We start from the raw sequence: 21183 nt of genomic DNA on the forward strand, positions 1-21183 counted from the left end.
GCTCTGGCCTAGCCAGAAGTTCAGAAGTTAGCCCTTGAAGTTTCATAGGGCCCAGAACAGGCTAAATGGTGAATCTGAGGCCTGGTAGGTATAAATTAGTGAAAGGTAAATTTTGCCCTTGTACTTGAACATATTTTGTTACACACTTGATAATGAATGGAAGAGCTTAACAAGACACAAGAGTAGAGGGGTGTTAACATGACACTGCATTAAAAACGACTAAGCTCAATATACTGCTTATGCAACACCACACAGGTACTGGCTGGTATCGCCTGTGATGTCACAAATTGGTGTGTTTTTTTACATGTCCGTGTCATTATAAAAGACTCAAAGGTAGAAATATCTCTTTCAGTCTTCCAGATGTGGTGTATGACTGCTTAACTGCAAGGACTTTTTCTTAAGTCATCAAGACCCCTTTAAAGGAAAAAGGTAATTAACTAACCATGTGGCAGAATTGTAAGGGTTTATATGCTCTGTACATTTTTCAGAAACTGCCTCAGTCTTGTACAGCAACCTGTTTTACGTATATCCATTATGACAATGGTAATGAATAAATCATCATGATGTGATTAACGAAGTGATAGGTTTTTCAGGGTCAGTCAGCAGAAGGGGAAATAATTGGAAATTGTATTTTGCTCTTATTTTTTATTGACAGTATTAGAGAGAGAGGCCTCTCTGGGTCGTTCAGGCTTGATACAGTGCTGGTGCTCTCAAAGCTGTAGGTCAGTCACGAGCCTGGATGGGCTGAACGATCTACTCTCGTCATTACTGTACATATTCTAATGCAAGTTCTTTTAAAGAACAACGTTAGGACTTCATCAACACAATAGCAGAGATTAAGATCAGCAATACTAACCTGTCAAACTGAGTTTGTGAATAAAGAGAATACCTATTGCACTGCTTTTAAGTAAACATGAGTACATATGTCGAAAATACATGACAAGATGTTACTTGAGTTCAGTTACTATCAGTAGGCTGTAAGTCCTCGGTTTTAAAACATGTTCCCAAACCCTCACATTCTTCTCCACAGCACTGAATCTACATCCAGGTGACCATGGAGAATGTATCAGCAGTGACGTCCTTCATTTTGACAGCATACACTGAACTGGAAGGGCACAGATATTTATACTTTGTATTTTTCCTTCTTGTGTACATGCTTACATTATTGGCCAATTCAGTTCTGATCCTGGTCATTTGCATTGACAGAGGTCTGCATGAACCCATGTATTTATTTATCTGTAATTTAGCAGTGAATGAACTTTATGGCAGCACATCTTTATTGCCATCAATCCTTTGTCATTTATTGTCTCATAATTATGAAATATCACTCACGTTTTGTCTGTTAGAGATCTTCTGTTTGCATCTATATGGTTCAGTTGATTTTACTATTTTAGCAGTGATGGGCTACGACCGGTATGTCGCCATTTGTCGTCCATTACACTATCACCTCCTCATGCCTCATAGAAAAGTGTGCACACTTATTTTAATGTGCTGGATTTATCCTTGTATTGTGTTTGGGTTGTTTTTCATGCTCACTGTACCACGCACATTTTGTGGCAGAATCATAGAACGGATGCATTGTCTTCATTTTGATTTAGTCAAACTGTCTTGTTTTGAAATTTCTTTTCAGAGCATAGCTGGGCTTTTTGCAACCATTCTGATGATTGTTCCTCTGCTGCTCATGATACTATTTTCCTATGCGCAAATACTCAAAATCTGCCTTTTTGCTTCAAAGGAATCTCAGAGAAGAGCTCTTCAAACATGCACCCCACATGTACTGGCTGTTGTTAGCTATGCATTGGGAGCATTTTTTGAAGTCATCCAAAGTATGTCAAATAACAGTCATGTACTTCATAAAGCTCACATGTTCTATTCTCTTTATTATTTGGTATTTACCCCAATATTTAATCCTGTAGTTTATGGAATTTGCATTCAAACCATACGAGTTCGAATTTACAAACTGTTTAGTGGTAAAACCACTAAGTTAACTCCAGGGAAGGTGGTGATGAAATAATTTTCTCTGTCATTTATATTTTCTTAAATCTTGCACTGTTGACCACTGACTGATCAAAACAGGGAAAGAGCTTTTAATCGGTTAGTAAAAAACAGCAATATTAAGAATGACTGAAGTATTTAAAATGACTTCATGTCTGAATATTATGTACCTGTCCATTTTATAAGCTGCTTACTCCTGGTCAGGATCGCTGGGGGGCTGGAGCCTACCCCAGCGTACATTGGGTGAAAGGCAGGAATACAACTTGGACAAGCTGGTCAGTAATATTAGAACAATGCCGTTATGGATCAGGCTGTGTTGTAATGCAGTGAACTCCAACCAATCAACAAAACAAAAAAAGTCCCCCCACCCCCCAGCTAACTGGAGACTGGTCAATACCTCAGGACTGCAGTTGTACTAATTACACTTGTTTTGTATCCTGGAAGTGTGGAATAGGCCCTTCCTCCACTCCCGGAGGGGCCTACTGGATGACAGTGTTTGTATGTGACATTAGTGTACTGGTGATTGTACCTGGGCCTAGTTTTTGCAGTAGGTTTGCTTTGCTTTGTACTGTCCATTTAGTGGTGTCTGAAACTGCAACATATTCACATTCTCGCATTTCAAAATAAAAATAAAAGATTTTTTCTACCACCAACCTGTCTGTGTGTCATTGGGTTTGTTGGGTGCTTTATGATCACACTTAGAACATGCGTGGGTCCATAGTGCACCTGTGCCTGGGTCAAAATCTAAGTGTATCCTCTTGTCCCTAAATAACCACTAGGTGGCATGATCAGGAGCTAGAACTCGGCCTGTAATGCATGCACTTAAAGGACTGGAGTATATCGATGTCATGTATTTCCATGCTGCAGCTCTGTCTTAAAGACATGGCCCCTGATCTATTCATTGTCAAAGTAACAAAGCAGTGATTTAAATTAGCTATTCATAGTTCATCATGAGATTGAAAACCAAAAACTGATTTTTTTCAGATTAACCCCTTCGCACACATGCCAAATCTTCCCAATCCCTGCCCATTTAGGGAGTACCTAATTTAAGCTTTAAAACTCCAGATGTGAGCATGTGACATGAAAAATGGCTTAAATGAAGCAGGACATTTGTACCATTGTAACTCATTAGCCCATAATACCTCTGCTGAGCCAAAAGTTCCCGAAACAAATTTCTTGGAATTAACAGGTATGTGTGACAGATACAACTCTTGCATTCCAATATGTCACTTGAATATGTCCCCACCATGGTATGCCATCCAGCCCTAGCCCACAAAGAATATGTCTCCCCATTGGTCATTTTAGGTACCTCAACCAATAAAAACATCAGATAATAAACACAAAATGAACACGAAAGTTCTAAAAGGCAAAAGCACTACCCAGTGAGCTAAGAGGGAAGTAGACATCTGAGCTTCAAAGTTGTGCTGTTTTAAACATGCGCACTTGTATATTATTATGGCCACATTTCCCTCGCAGCATGTAACATTCGCATTTATTAACACACATTTATACCAAGAAACACACAACATAGATAAAAATGTACACATCTTGAGGCCTATTACATAAATATAGAATCTAACAAACCTATCCACACATATGTCTGCCCCATTAATGCAATGTATGCTTGTACACACAGGGCCAAGCACTGCATTGCAATACAGCGTGTTTAGTTTGTCTGAGCTAAGATAGACAATATTGTTACATGTAACTTCACACAATTTTGATATCAACACTTTTAATGGCAGGCCTAGATTTGAATGAATGACTTACAGACAGTGCTTTGTATGTGTGAGTAATTTGCCATTTTCTACGTTGAAAACGTGTTTTTCACCAGATCATGTATTCTGGAGAACTGCTTTCGTAATTCTTGCCTGCAAACCGTGGGCCACACTCGGTAAATCAAACTGACCTGGCAACAGTTGTACCTGTATACTTTAGTGAAAACCCAGCTCGTGAACTCATAAGCAGAGAACCATGGCCAAATTTTAGGAAGTGAGAAACAGGATGTGGTGCTTACTGGGTGCTATGACTGCCAACCAATGAAAACACTTTATAAAAATCTGAATCACTATCCTACTGTTTTGAATTTACTCACACAGTTAGCCATGGGTGAGCTTTGCATCTGGGAATGAGACTAGGACAAAACCTAAGACAAAGATTTGTTTAATGTGTTCTTTATAACTTTCAAATTTAGTAAGTTTGTGAGGCCAAAATGTATATTTCCAGTGTTTCCCCAAACATCTCTCCTGCTTCTCCTTTAAGGCACTTGTATGGTGTTGGTGTTAATACCTTTGGGGGAATAGTAGTTAATTATAACTATAACGTCACTGTAACTGTTAGCGTATTGAATGTAATCCACCAACTGACTACAACATGTTTATGTGGGCCCGTCTCTTATAAAAAGATCGAGTGAAGATTCCATTCCTCAAATGTGTTGTCTGAAGAACAACAACAACAACAAAAAAAAAAACAATAGTCATTTTGAAAGAGGCACATACTGAATGAATATCTGGGTATGTACTTTTTTATTTGCACTGACATTTTCTCTCATACGTTATACAGGGTAGGAATGTCCTCATCCACATATTGATATTATAATAACTCTTCCTTCAGTATTATTATTATTATTATTATTATTATTATTTAGTAGCAGCACTAGTAGTAATAAGAGTAATTGTTGGGATGGATGATATGGCAACAAAAAAATCTTTTTTTTTTTTTTTTCATGTCAGTCCATATTCATGATAAAGAAAAGCATTATTTCGGACATATAAATTCCTTTTTACTCCAGTATGAAAGCTTAAAATACCAGGTTAGACGTGGTTCGGATTATAACTTATTTTCAGTCAGACATCAAAATTTACAAACAAGTGCATGGGTTACAAACAGAAATATATTAAAATAATGAATGCATTATTTTAAAAATAACTAAAATCTCAAATTTTGTCAGCACACATCTTTGTCAGATTTTAAAACAGATTTCCAATGTTAGAGGAAAAAACTAAACAAACATATCAGTTCATATCAATTACTTTTATCACTTTTCTTGAATCCCTCATTTTCTAGCGTGCTTAACAGCATCATGTCTTTTGCTAAATAAAACGCTGTTGCCCGTGATGTCTTTGTGTCTTTACATGTGATGTCTTTGTGTCTTTGTGTGATGTCTTTGTGTCTTTACATGTGATGTCTCCGTCTTTGTGTGTGACGTCTTTGCGTCTTTACGTGTGATGTCTTTGTGTCTTTACATGTGATGTCTCCCTGCCTTTATGTGTGATGTCTTTGTGTCTTTACATGTGATGTCTTTGTGTCTTTGTTTTATGGCTCTGATTCTACTAATTCTGCCCTTTTAATTGCTGTAATAGTTCAGTCCTGCAAATATTTCATGACCCTGCACGTCCATATAAATACATTATTCAGCCTTATGACAATGAATGTGTGCCAGTGCAAAATGGGTAGACGTGGATAAAGGATTCAAGGGATTGTTCAGGTTGTTCAGGATGCCCAGGTTCAGAAGCCAAATGCACAGATATACATCTAATAGAAATATGATTAACACCCCAAATGCAGATGCAGAAATTTTGAAAATGGTCTTTACATATATTAGGTACACAAAAATAATAACACCCAAAAAAATCTAGAAAGCTTGTGTATCAAATCCTAACCTGCTATTTAAGTGTGATTTAATTAAATAGAGGACATCTGCTGTGAGAGTACATCCTAATCTGATAATGAACTTGTTAAAATTGCAATGTTACTATTTTTCTTGTTTATCAAAAGCTGCCATGCATTACTAAGTATTTGTAAAGGCTTAATTTCATTTTTCACTGAGTACTCTGTTGTTACATCTTGGAAGATTCACCCTAACATGCAAATAAATAAATAAAAATACAGAACTTTGCTCCTGTTCAAATAAAACATGGCTATTTATTTATTTATTTTTTTAATAATATCATCTCTGCAGGATTCATTGTGAAACTAGACCATGGAGAATGGATCAGTGGTGACGTCATTCATATTGAAGGCATACACTGAACTGGAAGACCATAGATATGTATACTTCACAGGTTTCCTGTTATCGTTCATCCTTATGATATTAACAAATATAATTCTTATTATAGTAATTTACATTGAAACCAGTCTCCATGAACCCATGTATTTTTTTGTGTGTAACTTAGCAGTGAACGGAATTTATGGCACTATATCTTTATTACCATCAGTACTGGGTAATTTAATGTCTCAAACTTATGAAATATCTCTGGCTGCTTGTCTTTTACAGATCTTTTGTATACACACATATGCTGCAGTTGAATTTACTACTTTAGCTGTGATGGGTTATGACCGGTATGTTGCCATTTGTCATCCATTACACTATCACCAATTAATGTCTCATAGAAAAGTGTGCATATTTATTGCATTTTCCTGGATTTGTCCTTGGACTGTTTTTGGACTGTATTTCATGTTAACTGCACAGCGTACATTTTGTGATAGAATCATAGAAAAGGTGTATTGTCCAAATTTTGCTGTAGTCAAACTGTCTTGTTTTGATACTTCTTTTCAGAGCAAAGTTGGCTTTGTTGTAACTGTGTTGTTAATGGTTCCACACCTGCTCATGATACTATTTTCATATGCACAAATACTCAGAATCTGCCTGTCTGCTTCTAAGGAATCTCAGGCCAAAGCTATTCAAACATGCACCCCACACTTACTGGCTGTGATTAACTATGCAGTAGGATGCTTTTTTGAAATTATTTCAAGTCGTTTCAACATGAGTCATGTACCATATAAAGCTCGCATATTCCTGTCCCTTTACTTTCTGATATTTCCCCCATTGCTTAATCCTGTAATTTATGGAATTAGCATTCAAGCCATCAGAGTTCAGATTTTCAAACTGTTCATTACTTGTAAAAATAAGTTATTTACACTGTAGGAGACAATGAAGTAGTCTCATACCTGTTAAATTATTTTACACATTTGTAAGCCTATCACCTCAAGGAGATGAAATGTAATTTCACTGGGCAACAGGCTGAACTGAAGGTCATGACACTTGTTGCTACTGCAGTAGGGCAAGAAAGCTGTCAATACTTCTGCCTGTAGAATTCAAATCCTTTTCTAATTTACATTTTAGTATTTACCAGATACTCTCATTCAGAGTGACATACACCAATTACATAAAAAGAGGTAAGCCCAGTTCGCTAACCCTTATGCTACACTACCCCCCAAATGAAGTTCTTGTTCCCCCACATGGTTTCCAGCATCTTGTTGTCATATATTTGTTTCTAAAGCACCTCGCTATTTGTTTTTACCTTTTCAAATCACATTTGATGCCCATTGCACAATGTTTTTAAATAAAACTTTACTTGATTTTTTCATGGTGTATTCTTGCTCACTAATTTGTCTTAACAGAACACATTTCATCGATACTTCATAGTCATCAGACAGTGTTAAGCAGTAAGTAAATGCATTTCCATGTGGGCTGAGCTGTTGTTAATGGCTGAATCCATTTGATTGGCTCATTCAATTTTTGAATGACACATCGGTCCAGCCAATGTGGGAGTTTAAAATTTTTTATTCCAGTGTGTTGGGCCCATGTAAAGATCTCTTCCACACATGCGTAAATAATCACTTTTTTTTAAATATGAAACAAAACTAATTATGAAAAATGAACAGCTTGTTTAAACTATGGGACTGCAATTGCGTATGGAACAAAATGACCAAATGCAAGTAGTCTGAGCTTTTGTTAGATAAAACTTGGCATATTACTCAGCAAAAGATGATCTGTATTCAATCAACATTTATCCTTAATATTGACTCACGTGTAATGTGATATGTATTTGTATTCATGAATAATTGACAAGGGTTTGTAGGCTAAGGTGATGGGATCAGATGTAGAATGGGATTGCGTGGAGAATAGAAGGACATGCATTAAGTTTTCTTGATGTTTAAAGCCAGATGAGTTTGTTTGAGCCAGGAGAGTAAAGGGTGTTATCACTATTTAGTTTTGAAATCATTTGATTTGGGGTCTTATCCAAGATGTATATAACTCATCAGCATACAGAAGACAGTTTGAGTTTGGGCAAGCATCCGAAAGGTCATTAACTCATAAAAGAAAAAGCAGGGGACCCAGCATAGAGCCTTGTGGGACTCCACGAGAGCAGACGGATGACCTGTATTCAATCAACATGTATCCTTAACATTGACTCAAATTAAGGCTGTCTTTTCTAAGGATTTGCGGGGCTTTTATAGACACTTACGTGTCAATTACCATTTTCCCATATTTTCTAAGGTGCCACACCAGAGGTTTGCGCTGGTAAAACAAGAGAAATGCGGCATCCCTAAAATGGTGTTTTGTGTTAATGCATGTGTATTTTCTGGCGTTCTGATGTAAGACAGAAATAATATGGGAGGATAAAATGGAAAATGTGTGTATATGACCTGCTCCAGATGATTTATCATGGCTGGTGGCCACTGGGCAAAGGCAATTGCTTCTGCTTTTTAACGTCTGCGAAAAGTGCGCGTTAACTTCTTTCCAGCACAAGATCAACATGGCCATTCATAAGAGGAGACATCGTCAGCATATTACAGTTGGGGAGAGTCATCATAAATGTAACAGTTTTCAGATTTTGCTTATGTATTCAGAAAATATATGGCCTAGCATGATTAAATTTGACTTCAAACAGCTTTGACATGTCAGCAGTGTAGTCATTAGCTGTTTCAAATAAATTCATAACTTAGGTCAGGCATAACTAAAACCAAGGTGCAAAAACAATGTAACAGTAATTGAAAATGCCCTATAATGTGCATATGCAGGTTTTTCTGCACAAACTAATATAATCAAGAAAACACATTTCCAATGATAACGTGAGACCAGCCATATCCTCAGACTATGAAGCATGCAACTTCTTTTATGAAAAAAGACAACTTCGTAACATACCATGCCATGAGTGGTGGTAACGTACACATAGATGAGGAGAGCTGCTTTTTTTTTTGTCGTTTCTTAACGCCCAGGTAAGCTATTATAAAGCAAATAGCCGACATATGGACCAATCTGGTGTGTGCTTATTATGAATGCCCGAGACCAGATAGCATTTTTTTTTTTTTCCATTAATCACTTGGAGCATCCAGAAGATGACGCTATGTCAACACAGCGAGCAAATTAGCCAAACACATTTAACATTAAACACTGAGCTAAATTAAAAAGTCAAACACGTAGATGTGCAAAATTAAGTTCTTAAATAAATATTAAACACCATTTAAAATGCCTAAGGTTTCCCCAAAAGGACAGTAGATGGTTTTAAACACCATTAGTGTCCTTAATTTCCTCATCTCAAGCCCTCTCCATGACCTCCCTGGGTACCAACCCTCTCGTTATCTCTTTAGATGGCATTCTGTGAATGTATAGCTAACAGCAAAAAGCACGTTGTTTGTTATAGTAACTGAGAGGCGGTGTAACTGCAACAGCTGTTACATTAATACGGACAGGAACATCCACGTTTTTGGTCATGCAGCATCGAATTCCGGCAAGAATACTTTCCAAAAATCATCCCGACTTTTTGAAGTTTAAAAAAAAAAAATTATGTATTTGATTTATTGTGAATAAAAATATAGCCTTATACCTGAAAATTACTTCTGGAACAGATTTTTACTTAGCTCACACAATAACAGTTTTTTGTTAGTATTTCACACAAAGGCAATCACAGTACTCTGCTCCTTTGGGAGGAGGTAGAGCACTGAATTGCTAATGTATAAACCTGAAATGGCCATGGTAGCTGCATTGTACAATATGTTATTGACTGTGTTACATTTATCAAGCATTACATTTATGGCAACTCTCCCCTACCTTTGCGAAAGGGAGAGAATCTTATTGAAATACATGACTCCTTCATCTTTAGGAACAGTTGCCTGTTAGAGAAGTTGATAGATGGTGACTCTGGAGATGGCTGGCTATTCGGTACAGAAATAAACAACTTGAAATATTTAAACTGTGCTCTGTGGCTAAAGTTTTTGGGTGGAGATGAACTGACAGCGACCCGCTGTGTTTTGGGGTTTGGACAGGGATGACGTCACAGAAAAGACTCATTGACTGGAGAGAGAACCGCAATGTTCTGATATGTAGCGACTGTACTGGTTATACCGTCGCAATCGAAGAGCCACGGAAAATGACTTGTATTTCTGTGTTACGTTACATGGCTGAATTTTCAGGAAGTGAGAAACAGGATGTGGTGCGTACTGGGTGTTATGACCGCCAGCTAATGAAAACATTGTATAAAAAGCTGAAAAAACTATCTTAGACAGTTAGCCAAGGGTGAGCTTTCCATATTGGAATGAGATTAGGATAAAACCAAAATGTGTTCAATGTGTTCTTTAAAAGTTTCAAGTAGTATGTTTGTGAAGTCAAAACGAACATCTCCCCTGCTGCTTCTCCTTTAACTGACTTACGCTGCATGGTGTTGGTGTGAATACCTTTGGGGGATTAGTGCTTAATTATAACTATAGTGTCACTGCATCTGTAAGCGTATTGAATGTAATCTAGCTATGACATCACCTGATTACAACATGCATTTTTACGTGTGCCAGTCCTTTATAAATAGCGTGAGTGAAGATTCCATTCCTTGTGTTGTTTGCAGAACACCAGCAGAATCAAGGCTGTAAGTTACAATATGCACAAAAATATTCATTTTACAGGAGGACAATATGAAATGAAGTATCTGCTGGGTATGTACGCATTTATATTTTTGATGAAATGCTTTGTCTGCCTTAAACATTTCACATGCCAGTTACTTCCTGATGAAAATAGTATTAGTATAATGATGACTTCTGCTATTATAATTATTATTATAGTTATTATTATTATTATTATTATTTTATTTTATTAGATTAAATTTTATTGTACTTTTATGTTTTTGTCCTAATTGTGGAATATTCATAGAAATCATTTTTTTGCTGTTCATATTATATGCTTTAAAACTATGTCCCCCTGTAATTGCGTGAAATAGTTTTCAGGTTCCAGCAAGCATACAGTATATTTACAGTAACCTGTGCACATGCTTATTTAGTGTACACAAACTGTGATGAATCAAGGACTCCACATTTTCTAAACAAACTACAAATTGCTGAGGATCCGTGCTGGAGCTGTGCTGGACCTGAGCTGCACCTGAGCTGCACCTGAGCTGGGTCTTTGCTGGAGCTGTGCTGGGCCTGTGCTGGACCTGTGCTGGAGCTGTTGCTCTTGTTCAAATAAGATCTGAGCTGCCGCGACCTGACCCAGAAACTGTCCGATTTCATTTCGGACCCTGAGACAAATTCCAACTGAGCTGGGAGATAAGAGCTACACCAACTTCAGAATTCTGTCATGAGAACACGCCAGGAAACCAAGAAACAGATGAACGCGTGCAGTCCATTCAATAAATAAAACGCATAAAAACAAACCATTTAGCTAGCGGTATCATAACAAAGACAAAACCTGGAAAAACAGACCCTTATTGTCTTACTTTTAAAATCCGGCTGATTAATCTTGAACTCAGCTTAACTGTATCGGGGAATCATGCATTGTCAACAGCCAGCAATGCTGCACATCAGTGTCATATGTACACCTGTTTTTGCAGGAAAAACCAAAATGCCAGCGTCAGAAATAAAATCAGCCCACCAAGTGTGAATCCAACTGAAAATCCAGCAATACCCAAAATGCACTGCAATGGTGACGACAGTATTTGTTGTACACCATAGCCTCTTAAAACCCTGGGTGTAATAAAAAGCCAATCAAGTGGTGCTCACCAGTTTGGCTCTATTCGGGTCGAATACGGCAGGGTTCGATGTGACAAAAAAAGGGGTACGTGTGGGTAAAGCATACAAGGAACTGTGTAGCCAATCAGATGCGATAACATTTTTGTGGGAATTTTATCAGGACAATGGAGTTAATACCACAACAGTGGTGCCATGGTGACAGTGAGTTTAGACCTGGGTTGCATGGCTCATATGACGAATTTGTGCTAAAACCCTACAAGTGCTTAATAAATCCATGTCATTTTTTCTCTGTAGGATTTGTTGTACAACTACACCATGGAGAATGGATCAGTGGTGACGTCATTCATATTGAAGGCATACACTGAACTGGAAGACCATAGATATGTATACTTCACAGGTTTCCTGTTATTGTTCATCCTTATGGTATTAACCAATGTAATTCTTATTATAGTAATTTACACTGAGAAAGGTCTCCATGAACCCATGTACTTTTTTATGTGTAATTTAGCAGTGAATGGAATTTATGGCACTATATCTCTATTACCATCAGTCCTCGGTTATTTAACATCTCATTCTTATGAAATATCTCTGACTGCTTGCCTTTTACAGATCTATTGTATACACACATATGCTACAGTTGAATTTAGTATTTTAGCAGTGATGGGCTATGACCGATTTGTTGCCATTTGTCATCCATTACACTATCACCAATTAATGTCTCATAGAAAAGTGTGCACCTTTATTGCAGTGTCCTGGATTTATCCTTGTATTGTTTTTGGACTTTACTTTATATTAACTACACAGCGTACTTTTTGTGACAGGATCATAGAAAGAGTGTATTGTATTAGCTTTGAATTACTCAAACTGTCCTGTCTTGAAATCTCTACTCAGACCAATGTTGGCTTTGTTGTAACTATTTTTTTAATTGTTCCACAGCTGCTCATGATATTATTTTCCTATGCACAAATCCTCAGAATCTGCCTGTTTGCTTCTAAGGAATCTCAGACCAAAGCTATTCAAACATGCACCCCACACTTACTGTCTGTGATAAACTATTCAGTAGGATGCTTATTTGAACTTATTTCAAATTATCTGAAATTCAGTCATTTCAACACAGCTCAAGTACCATATAAAGCTCGCATATTCTTATTCCTTTACTTCCTGATCATTCCCCCATTGTTTAACCCTGTCATTTATGGAGTTAGCATTACAGCCATAAGAGCTCAGATTTTAAAACTCTTCACCACTAAAAATAAGTTAAATCCACCGCAGGTGAGGATGAAGTAGCCTCACGCCTGCTACTTTTACACATTTTTAAGCCAAATGCCTAAATGAGCTATAACATTCTTTATAGATAAGCAAGCATTGGTACAGAAATTATCACATTTTAATCAAATGATCAAAAATATCTTTCTATTTTACAGGGATAGGACTTATTTGGGTATTGGCCTAATTGGGCAAGGGACAGATCAATAAGCTGGTCTTAACCAATCACATAGTGGCCGTGGGCCAGTAGGCACTCCTTATTGTCCAGCCCTGCAACCATTGCCTTATAATGTAACACCACCTGATACTCTGTAAAATCAATCGGGTTGTAGGATGTTTTAAATAAAACTTTACTTGATTCTCTCATTGTATATTCTTCCTCACTCATTTTTCTTTACAGAACACATTTCCTCGTGTTACTTCACAGCCATCCGACAGTGTTAAGCAGTAATTAAATTCATTTTCATGTGGGCTGAGCTGGTGCCAATGGCTGAATCCCATTTGATTGGCTCATTCAGTTTTTGAATGACACATCTGTCCAGCCAACGTGGGAGTCCACCGTTCATTCCAGTGTGGTGGGCCTGGGTGAAGATCTCCTACCCACATGTATAAATAATAACTTATTGAGAACCACTGGCCTACATCAATGCTCACATGCCCTGTATCGATTGCATAAGAAGCAATTTTGACCAAATGCAAGCAGTCTGAGCTTTAGTTAGGTAAACCTTGGCATAGTACTCAGCAAAAGATAAACTGCATTCAATCAACATTTATCCTTCATATTGACTCACATTGAGGACATATTTACAAAGGATCTTCTTTCCAGCACAAGATCAACATGCCTATTCATAAGAGGAGACATCGTAAGCATGTTAGAGTTGGGGAGAGTCACAGTTTTCGGATTTTGCTAACTTATCAGACAATACCTAGCCTAGCACTATGAAATTTTTACTTCAAACAGCTTTGACATGTCAGCAGTGTAGTCATTAGCTGTTTAAATTACATTAATGACTTAAGATGGATTGGGATGGCAGGTATGCCATCCCGCCAAGTTAGGCCTTGGCGGGGCGGCATGCCCCATACCTATACAGCACTGAGAGTTTGGCACTTTTCAGCGTTTCCTACAGAAATAACCACACTGACCACAGACTCTCAGCCCTTAAAAACATTCATTTCTGTACCTTCTGAAACCATTTCCACAGACAGAATTCACAAACAACTTCACACGTCTGCAAAATAAAGCCCCAAACTTAGGGGAATTTTCTTTTTCTTCTTCATCTTCCTGCCCGATTACATCATCACAATTCTGCAAGCCCACAAACCATATGTCTCCCCATTGGACATTTAGCTACACCACCCAATCATTTAGCAACACCAACCAATCAAAATGTCACATACACACGCAAAATGGACTTACCTTTTCCTCAAGAAAATTCTCAGTCAGTTCAGCTAGCTAAGTATGCTAGCTAAGTATGATAGCCAGGCCACATGGAATGAAACCAGAGCTCAGATGTGCTAATTGGCCTGATTTCTTTAAAAGCACAAGAACGACAACATTAAGCAACCTCTTCTTTTTGCAAAACCTTTCATGCCCATTTAACTAAGTAGGTGTTTATGAATGAATTCCCTTATGCAATATTGACCTTCAAATTATATCAGAATGTTCAATGATTACATTTCACATACACGCGCTAAATTAACAAATTTCACCAATAAAATTCACACCTTGGACAGCTACTTTGTTGGTCGCTCACTGGTAACATCATTGCCTTGGAATCGCAAATTCATAGGACCGAATACAACCTATGGCTCAGGCAAATCTTTTGCACACTTATTTACTAACTAATAATTTTCTATTGCTTTTAAACTAATGCTGTTGCTGTTTTCAGAATATCAGAATCTTCAATTCATATGTTTAGCAAAAGTCACACACAGGGAGCCACATGCATTTCATGACAGCACATTTATTTCTTCTCAAAAATTTACAACAGCTGACCACTGTGGCATTTCTAGGAACTAATTTATTACTAGGCTACTGTAGAAAACCTTATCAGCGAAGCCCATGTTTCTACATTAATATTACCTGTTCTCTATCTACCAACACACAAACAATTGGTATGCCTGTAGTGTCTACAACACCCTATTAAAAACATGACTCATTCATAATTATAACTACTAGTCTACATGAAAAAAGTACATATGTACAACAGTTTTTTGACACAATTTAGTATTTTTTTTGAACAACAGCATATACAATAAGTTACTAATACCGTCTGTTTTATATACCGATCAATAAGGAAAATCACCTCAGTCATGGACAGTATATTTTCTTTGTACTATGGTCTGTGATCATGTCAAACTTCGCCTAAATGCCCATTCTGCAGAAAACGTATTGTTTCAACTACACAATTAAATCATGTGTGGTCATTTCTTTGGTTCTACTGTTATTTTCTGATATGCAAAGATTGCTGGGAAATATGTCTGTGCATGCTATTGTCCAATGTCAAGTCTTGTATCTGTCACAACTGTTTTTCCTTCTCAAATTAAACACTCAATTAAATTAAAACGTCAAACACGATGTGTAAAATTAAGTTCTTTAATAAATATTAAACACCATTTAAAATGCCTAAGGTTTCCCCAAAAGGACACTACATGTACAGGAGATGGTTTTCAACACCATCTAATGTCCCTAATCTCTAAATCTCAAGTCCTCTCCATGAGCTCCCTGGGTACCAACCCGCTCATTTTCTCTTAAGATGGCATTCTGTAAATGTATAGCTAACAGCAAAAAGCATGTTGATTGTTATAGCAACTCAGAGGCGGCGTAACTGCAACGGCTGTTACATTTAAGTTTAAAGTTACAGTCTCGAAGATTTCCGTTTCGTTCTCTTTGGCGGTACCAATGGCGAAAAGCAGTAATTGCAGGTGTGTTTTTGGACCTCACTTCCCAGAGATCCAACCGGATCCAACCAGTGTCGCCTGTGTGATGTCAGTCAGTTGGCACCTGGGCCACGCCAACTAACACTTACTATTTACTGAATAAAAAATGGTTGTTATAAAAGTAACGTTATGTACATAACTCATTCATTGTCTAACATTAGGCTTACTTAAGCTGTCTTTACACTGCCGAGCTGAACCAAAACCATTTTGGCTTTACAAACAATGTAAGTTTGTAAAGCCAAAATGAACATTTCCAGTGTGTCCGCTAACATCTTTCCTGCTGCTACTCTTTTAACACACTTGCATGGTGTTGGTGTGAATACCTTTGGGGGATTAGTGCTTAATTATAACTATAACATCACTGCAACTGTTAGTGAATTGAATGTAGTCCAGCTATGACATCACCATCTGATAACAACCTGTATGTTTACATGGGCCAGTCCTTTATAAATAGCGTGAGTGAAGATTCCATTCCTTGTGTTGTTTGCAGAACACCAGCAGAATCAAGGCTGTAAGTTACAATATGCACAAAAATATTCATTTTACAGGAGGACAATATGAAATGAAATATCTGCTGGGTATGTACGCATTTATATTTTTGATGAAATGCTTTGTCTGCCTTAAACATTTCACATGCCAGTTACTTCCTGGTGAAAATAGCATTAGTATAATGATGACTTCTGCTATTATAATTATTATTATAGTTATTATTATTATTATTATTATTATTATTATGCTTTGTCTGCCTTACACATTACACAAGCCAGGTACTTCCTGATAAAACAGAATTATTATTTTAAAGATTTCTGTTATTATTATTATTATTAGTAGTAGTAGTAGTAGTAGTAGTTGAAAAGTAATATAAATATGTTGCTTTGCATTTTTCACTTTGTGTTCACATTTGTATTAAGATATTTACAAGTCTAATCATACAGAAGAGAAACCTGTGCACATGCTTATTTAGTGTACACAAACTGTGATGAATCAAGGACTCCACATTTTCTAAACAAACTACAAATTGCTGAGGATCCGTGCTGGACCTGTGCTGGACCTGAGCTTCACCTGTGCTGCACCTGAGCTGGGTCTTTGCTGGAGCTGAGCTGGATCTTTGCTAGAGCTGTGCTGGGCCTGTGCTGGACCTGTGCTGGAGCTGTTGCTCTTGTTCAAATAAGATCTGACCTGAACCAGAAACTGCCCGATTTCAGTTCTGACCCTGAGACAAATTCCAACTGAGCTGGGAGATAAGAGCTACACCAACTTCAGAATTCTGTCATGAGAACACGCCAGGAAACCAAGAAACAGATGAACGCGTGCAGCCCAGTCAACAAATAAAACGCATAAAAATAAACCATTTAGCTAGCGGTAACATAACAAAGACAAAACTTGGAAAAACAGACCCTTATTGTCTTACTTTTAAAATCCGGCTGATTAATCTTGAACTCAGCTTAACTGTATCGGGGAATCATGCACTGTCAACAGCCAGCAATGCTGCACATCAGTGTCATATGTACACCTGTTTTTGCAGGAAAAACCAAAATGCCAGCGTCAGAAATAAAATCAGCCCACCAAGTGTGAATCCAACTGAAAATCTAGCAATACCCAAAATGCACTGCAATGGTGATGACAGTATTTGTTGTACACCATAGCCTCTTAAAACCCTGGGTGTAATAAAAAAAACAATCAAGTGGTGCTCACCAGTTTGGCTCTATTCGGGTCGAATACGGCAGGGTTCGATGTGACAAAAAAAGGGGTACGTGTGGGTAAAGCATACAAGGAACTGTGTAGCCAATCAGATGCGATAACATTTTTGTGGGAATTTTATCAGGACAATGGAGTTAATACCACAACAGTGGTGCCATGGTGACAGTGAGTTTGGACCTCAGTTGCATGGCTCATATGACGAATTTGTGCTAAAACCCTACAAGTGGTTAATAAATTCATGTCATTTTTTCTCTGTAGGATTTGTTGTACAACTACACCATGGAGAATGGATCAGTGGTGACGTCATTCATATTGAAGGCATACACTGAACTGGAAGACCATAGATATGTATACTTCACAGGTTTCCTGTTATTGTTCATTCTTATGGTATTAACCAATGTAATTCTTATTATAGTAATTTACACTGAGAAAGGTCTTCATGAACCCATGTACTTTTTTATGTGTAATTTAGCAGTGAATGGAATTTATGGCACTATATCTCTATTACCATCAGTCCTTGGTTATTTAACATCTCATTCTTATGAAATATCTCTGACTGCTTGCCTTTTACAGATCTATTGTATACAGACATATGCTACAGTTGAATTTAGTATTTTAGCTGTGATGGGCTATGACCGATTTGTCGCTATTTGTCATCCATTACACTATCACCAATTAATGTCTCATAGAAAAGTGGGCACACTTATTGCATTGTCCTGGATTTATCCTTGTATTGTTTTTGGACTTTACTTTATATTAACTGCACAGCGTACGTTTTGTGACAGGATCATAGAAAGGGTGTATTGTATTAGCTTTGAATTACTCAAACTGTCCTGTCTTGAAATCTCTACTCAGACCAAAGTTGGCTTTGTTGTAACTATTTTTTTAATTGTTCCACAGCTGCTCATGATATTATTTTCCTATGCACAAATCCTCAGAATCTGCCTGTTTGCTTCTAAGGAATCTCAGACCAAAGCTATTCAAACATGCACCCCACACTTACTGTCTGTGATTAATTATTCAGTAGGATGTTTTTTTGAAATTATTTCAAATTATCTGACATTAAGTCATTTCAACACAGCTCAAGTACCATATAAAGCTCGCATATTCTTATTCCTTTACTTCCTGATCATTCCCCCATTGTTTAATCCTGTCATTTATGGAGTTAGCATTACAGCCATAAGAGCTCAGATTTTAAAACTCTTCACCACTAAAAATAAGTTAAATCCACGACAGGTGAGGATGAAGTAGCCTCACGCCTACTACTTTTACACATTTTTAAGCCAAATGCCTAAATGAGCTATAACATTCTTTATAGATAAGCAAGCATTGGTACAGAAATGATCACATTTTAATCAAATGATCAAAAATATCTTTCTATTTTACAGGGATAGGACTTATTTGGGTATTGGCCCAATTGGGCAAGGGACAGATCAATAAGCTGGTCTTAACCAATCACATAGTGGCACTCCTTATTGTCGAGCCCTGCAACCATTGCCTTATAATGTAACACCACCTGATACTCTGTAAAATCAATCAGGTTGTAGGATGTTTTAAATAAAACTTTACTTGATTCTGTCATTGTATATTCTTCCTCGGTAATTTTTCTTTACAGAACACATTTCCTTGTGTTACTTCATAGCCATCCGACAGTGTTGAGCAGTAATTAAATGCATTTTCATGTGGGCTGAGCTGGTGCCAATGGCTGAATCCCATTTGTTTGGCTCATTCAGTTTTTGAATGACACAACTGTCCAGCCAACGTGGCCAACCGTTCATTTCAGTGTGGTGGGCCTGGGTGAAGATCTCCTACCCACATGTATAAATAATAACTTATTGAGAACTACAGGCCTACATCAATGCTCACATCCCCAGTATCGATTTGCATAAGAAGCAATTATGACCAAATGCACTTGGTAAAACCTGGCATACTACTCAGCAAAAGTTGACCTGTATTCAATCAATATTTATCCTTCACATTGACTCACGTTAAGGACATATTTACAAAGGATCTTCTTTCCAGCACAAGATCAACATGCCTATTCATAAGAGGAGACATCGTAAGCATGTTAGAGTTGGGGAGAGTCACAGTTTTCGGATTTTGCTAATTTATCAGACAATATCTAGCCTAGCACTATGAAATGTTTACTTCAAACAGCTTTGACATGTCAGCAGTGTAGTCATTAGCTGTTTAAATTACATTAATGACTTAAGATGGATTGGGATGGCAGGTATGCCTTCCCGCCAAGTTAGGCCTTGGCGGGGCGGCATGCCCCATACCTATACAGCACTGAGAGTTTGGCACTTTTCAGGGTTTCCTACAGAAATAACCACACTGACCACAGACTCTCAGCCCTTAAAAACATTCATTTCTGTACCTTCTGAAACCATTTCCACAGACAGAATTCACAAACAACTTCACACGTCTGCACAATTTTCTTCTTCTTCTTCATCTTCCTGCCCGATTACATCATCACAATTCTGCAAGCCCACAAACCATATGTCTCCCTATTGGACATTTAGCTACACCACCCAATCATTTAGCAACACCAACCAATCAAAATGTCACATACACACGCAAAATGGACTTACCTTTTCCTCAAGAAAATTCTCAGCCAGTTCAGCTAGCTAAGTACGTTAGCTCACTGGTAACTTCGCCGCCTTGGGACTGTTGAGCCACAGGATCAAATACCACCTGAGGCCCGGGCAAATCTTTCATTTATTATGCACACTTATTTGCTCACTAATAATTGTCTACTACAGGGGTGTCCAATCTTATCCGAAAAGGGCCGGTGTGGGAGCAGGTGTTTGTTTCAGCCCAGCACTACAACACCTGATTCAACTAATTAACTAATCATGGTCTTCAATCAAGACCTCGATAAGCAGAATCAGGTGTGATAGTGCTCGGCATGAACAAAAACCTGCACCCATTGGCCCTTTTCGGATAAGATTGGACACCCCTGGTCTATTTTTTTCAAATATCGCTTTTGCAACTGCATAATTCTTCTTGATCCTTGTGCACCAACTCTAGCCGGTCTTTCACTGAACGTATAGACTTGTATTATGACATACCATATACATGTTCAGTTAACCGGCTACATTCGCTTTCAATGTGAAAGTTTTCTAGCCGGCTACAATATAGCGAGGCCACATGGAATGAAACCAGAGCTCAGCTGTGCTTATTGGCCTGATTTCTTTAAAAGCACAAGAACGACAACATTAAGCAACCTCTTCTTTTTGCAAAACCTTTCATGCCCATTTAACTAAGTAGGTGTTTATGAATGAATTCCCTTATGCAATATTGACCTTCAAATTATATCAGAATGTTCAATGATTACGTTTCACATACACGCGCTAAATTAACAAATTTCACCAATAAAATTCACACCTTGGACAGCTACTTTGTTGGTCGCTCACTGGTAACATCATTGCCTTGGAATCGCAAATTCATAGGATCGAATACAACCTATGGCTCAGGCAAATCTTTAATTTCTTATGCACACTTATTTGCTAACTAATAATTTTCTATTGCTTTTAAACT

At 37.6% G+C, this 21183-nt stretch overlaps 3 protein-coding genes across 3 annotated transcripts; all 3 read left to right on the forward strand.

Moving 5' to 3' along the window:
- The first annotated feature begins 5962 nt into the window (after positions 1–5962).
- LOC135236391 (olfactory receptor 52K2-like) lies at positions 5963–7618 on the forward strand. The gene has a single exon (XM_064302707.1). It carries the CDS (start codon positions 5978–5980, stop codon positions 6920–6922), a length of 945 nt encoding a protein of 314 aa, XP_064158777.1. The 5' UTR covers positions 5963–5977; the 3' UTR covers positions 6923–7618.
- A 3007-nt stretch (positions 7619–10625) lies between these two features.
- Positions 10626–13408, forward strand: LOC135236889 (olfactory receptor 51E1-like). Its single transcript, XM_064303477.1, has 2 exons — positions 10626–10707; positions 12031–13408. Exon 2 carries the CDS (start codon positions 12052–12054, stop codon positions 13021–13023), a length of 972 nt encoding a protein of 323 aa, XP_064159547.1. The 5' UTR covers positions 10626–10707; positions 12031–12051; the 3' UTR covers positions 13024–13408.
- Positions 13409–16287: 2879 nt separating this feature from the next.
- LOC135236892 (olfactory receptor 1M1-like) lies at positions 16288–19214 on the forward strand. Its single transcript, XM_064303479.1, has 2 exons — positions 16288–16520; positions 17902–19214. The coding sequence occupies exon 2, from the start codon at positions 17923–17925 to the stop codon at positions 18892–18894; it is 972 nt and encodes a 323-aa protein (XP_064159549.1). The 5' UTR covers positions 16288–16520; positions 17902–17922; the 3' UTR covers positions 18895–19214.
- The last annotated feature ends 1969 nt before the right edge of the window (positions 19215–21183 follow it).

Source organism: Anguilla rostrata, chromosome 12 (assembly GCF_018555375.3).
Source record: "Anguilla rostrata isolate EN2019 chromosome 12, ASM1855537v3, whole genome shotgun sequence".
Classification (NCBI taxonomy): Eukaryota; Metazoa; Chordata; class Actinopteri; order Anguilliformes; family Anguillidae; genus Anguilla; species Anguilla rostrata.

Excerpts from the sequence above, each read along its gene's own strand:
- LOC135236391 (XM_064302707.1), top strand. The coding sequence starts at position 5,978 with ATGGAGAATGGATCAGTGGTGACGTCATTCATATTGAAGGCATACACT.
- LOC135236889 (XM_064303477.1), top strand. The coding sequence starts at position 12,052 with ATGGAGAATGGATCAGTGGTGACGTCATTCATATTGAAGGCATACACT.
- LOC135236892 (XM_064303479.1), top strand. The coding sequence starts at position 17,923 with ATGGAGAATGGATCAGTGGTGACGTCATTCATATTGAAGGCATACACT.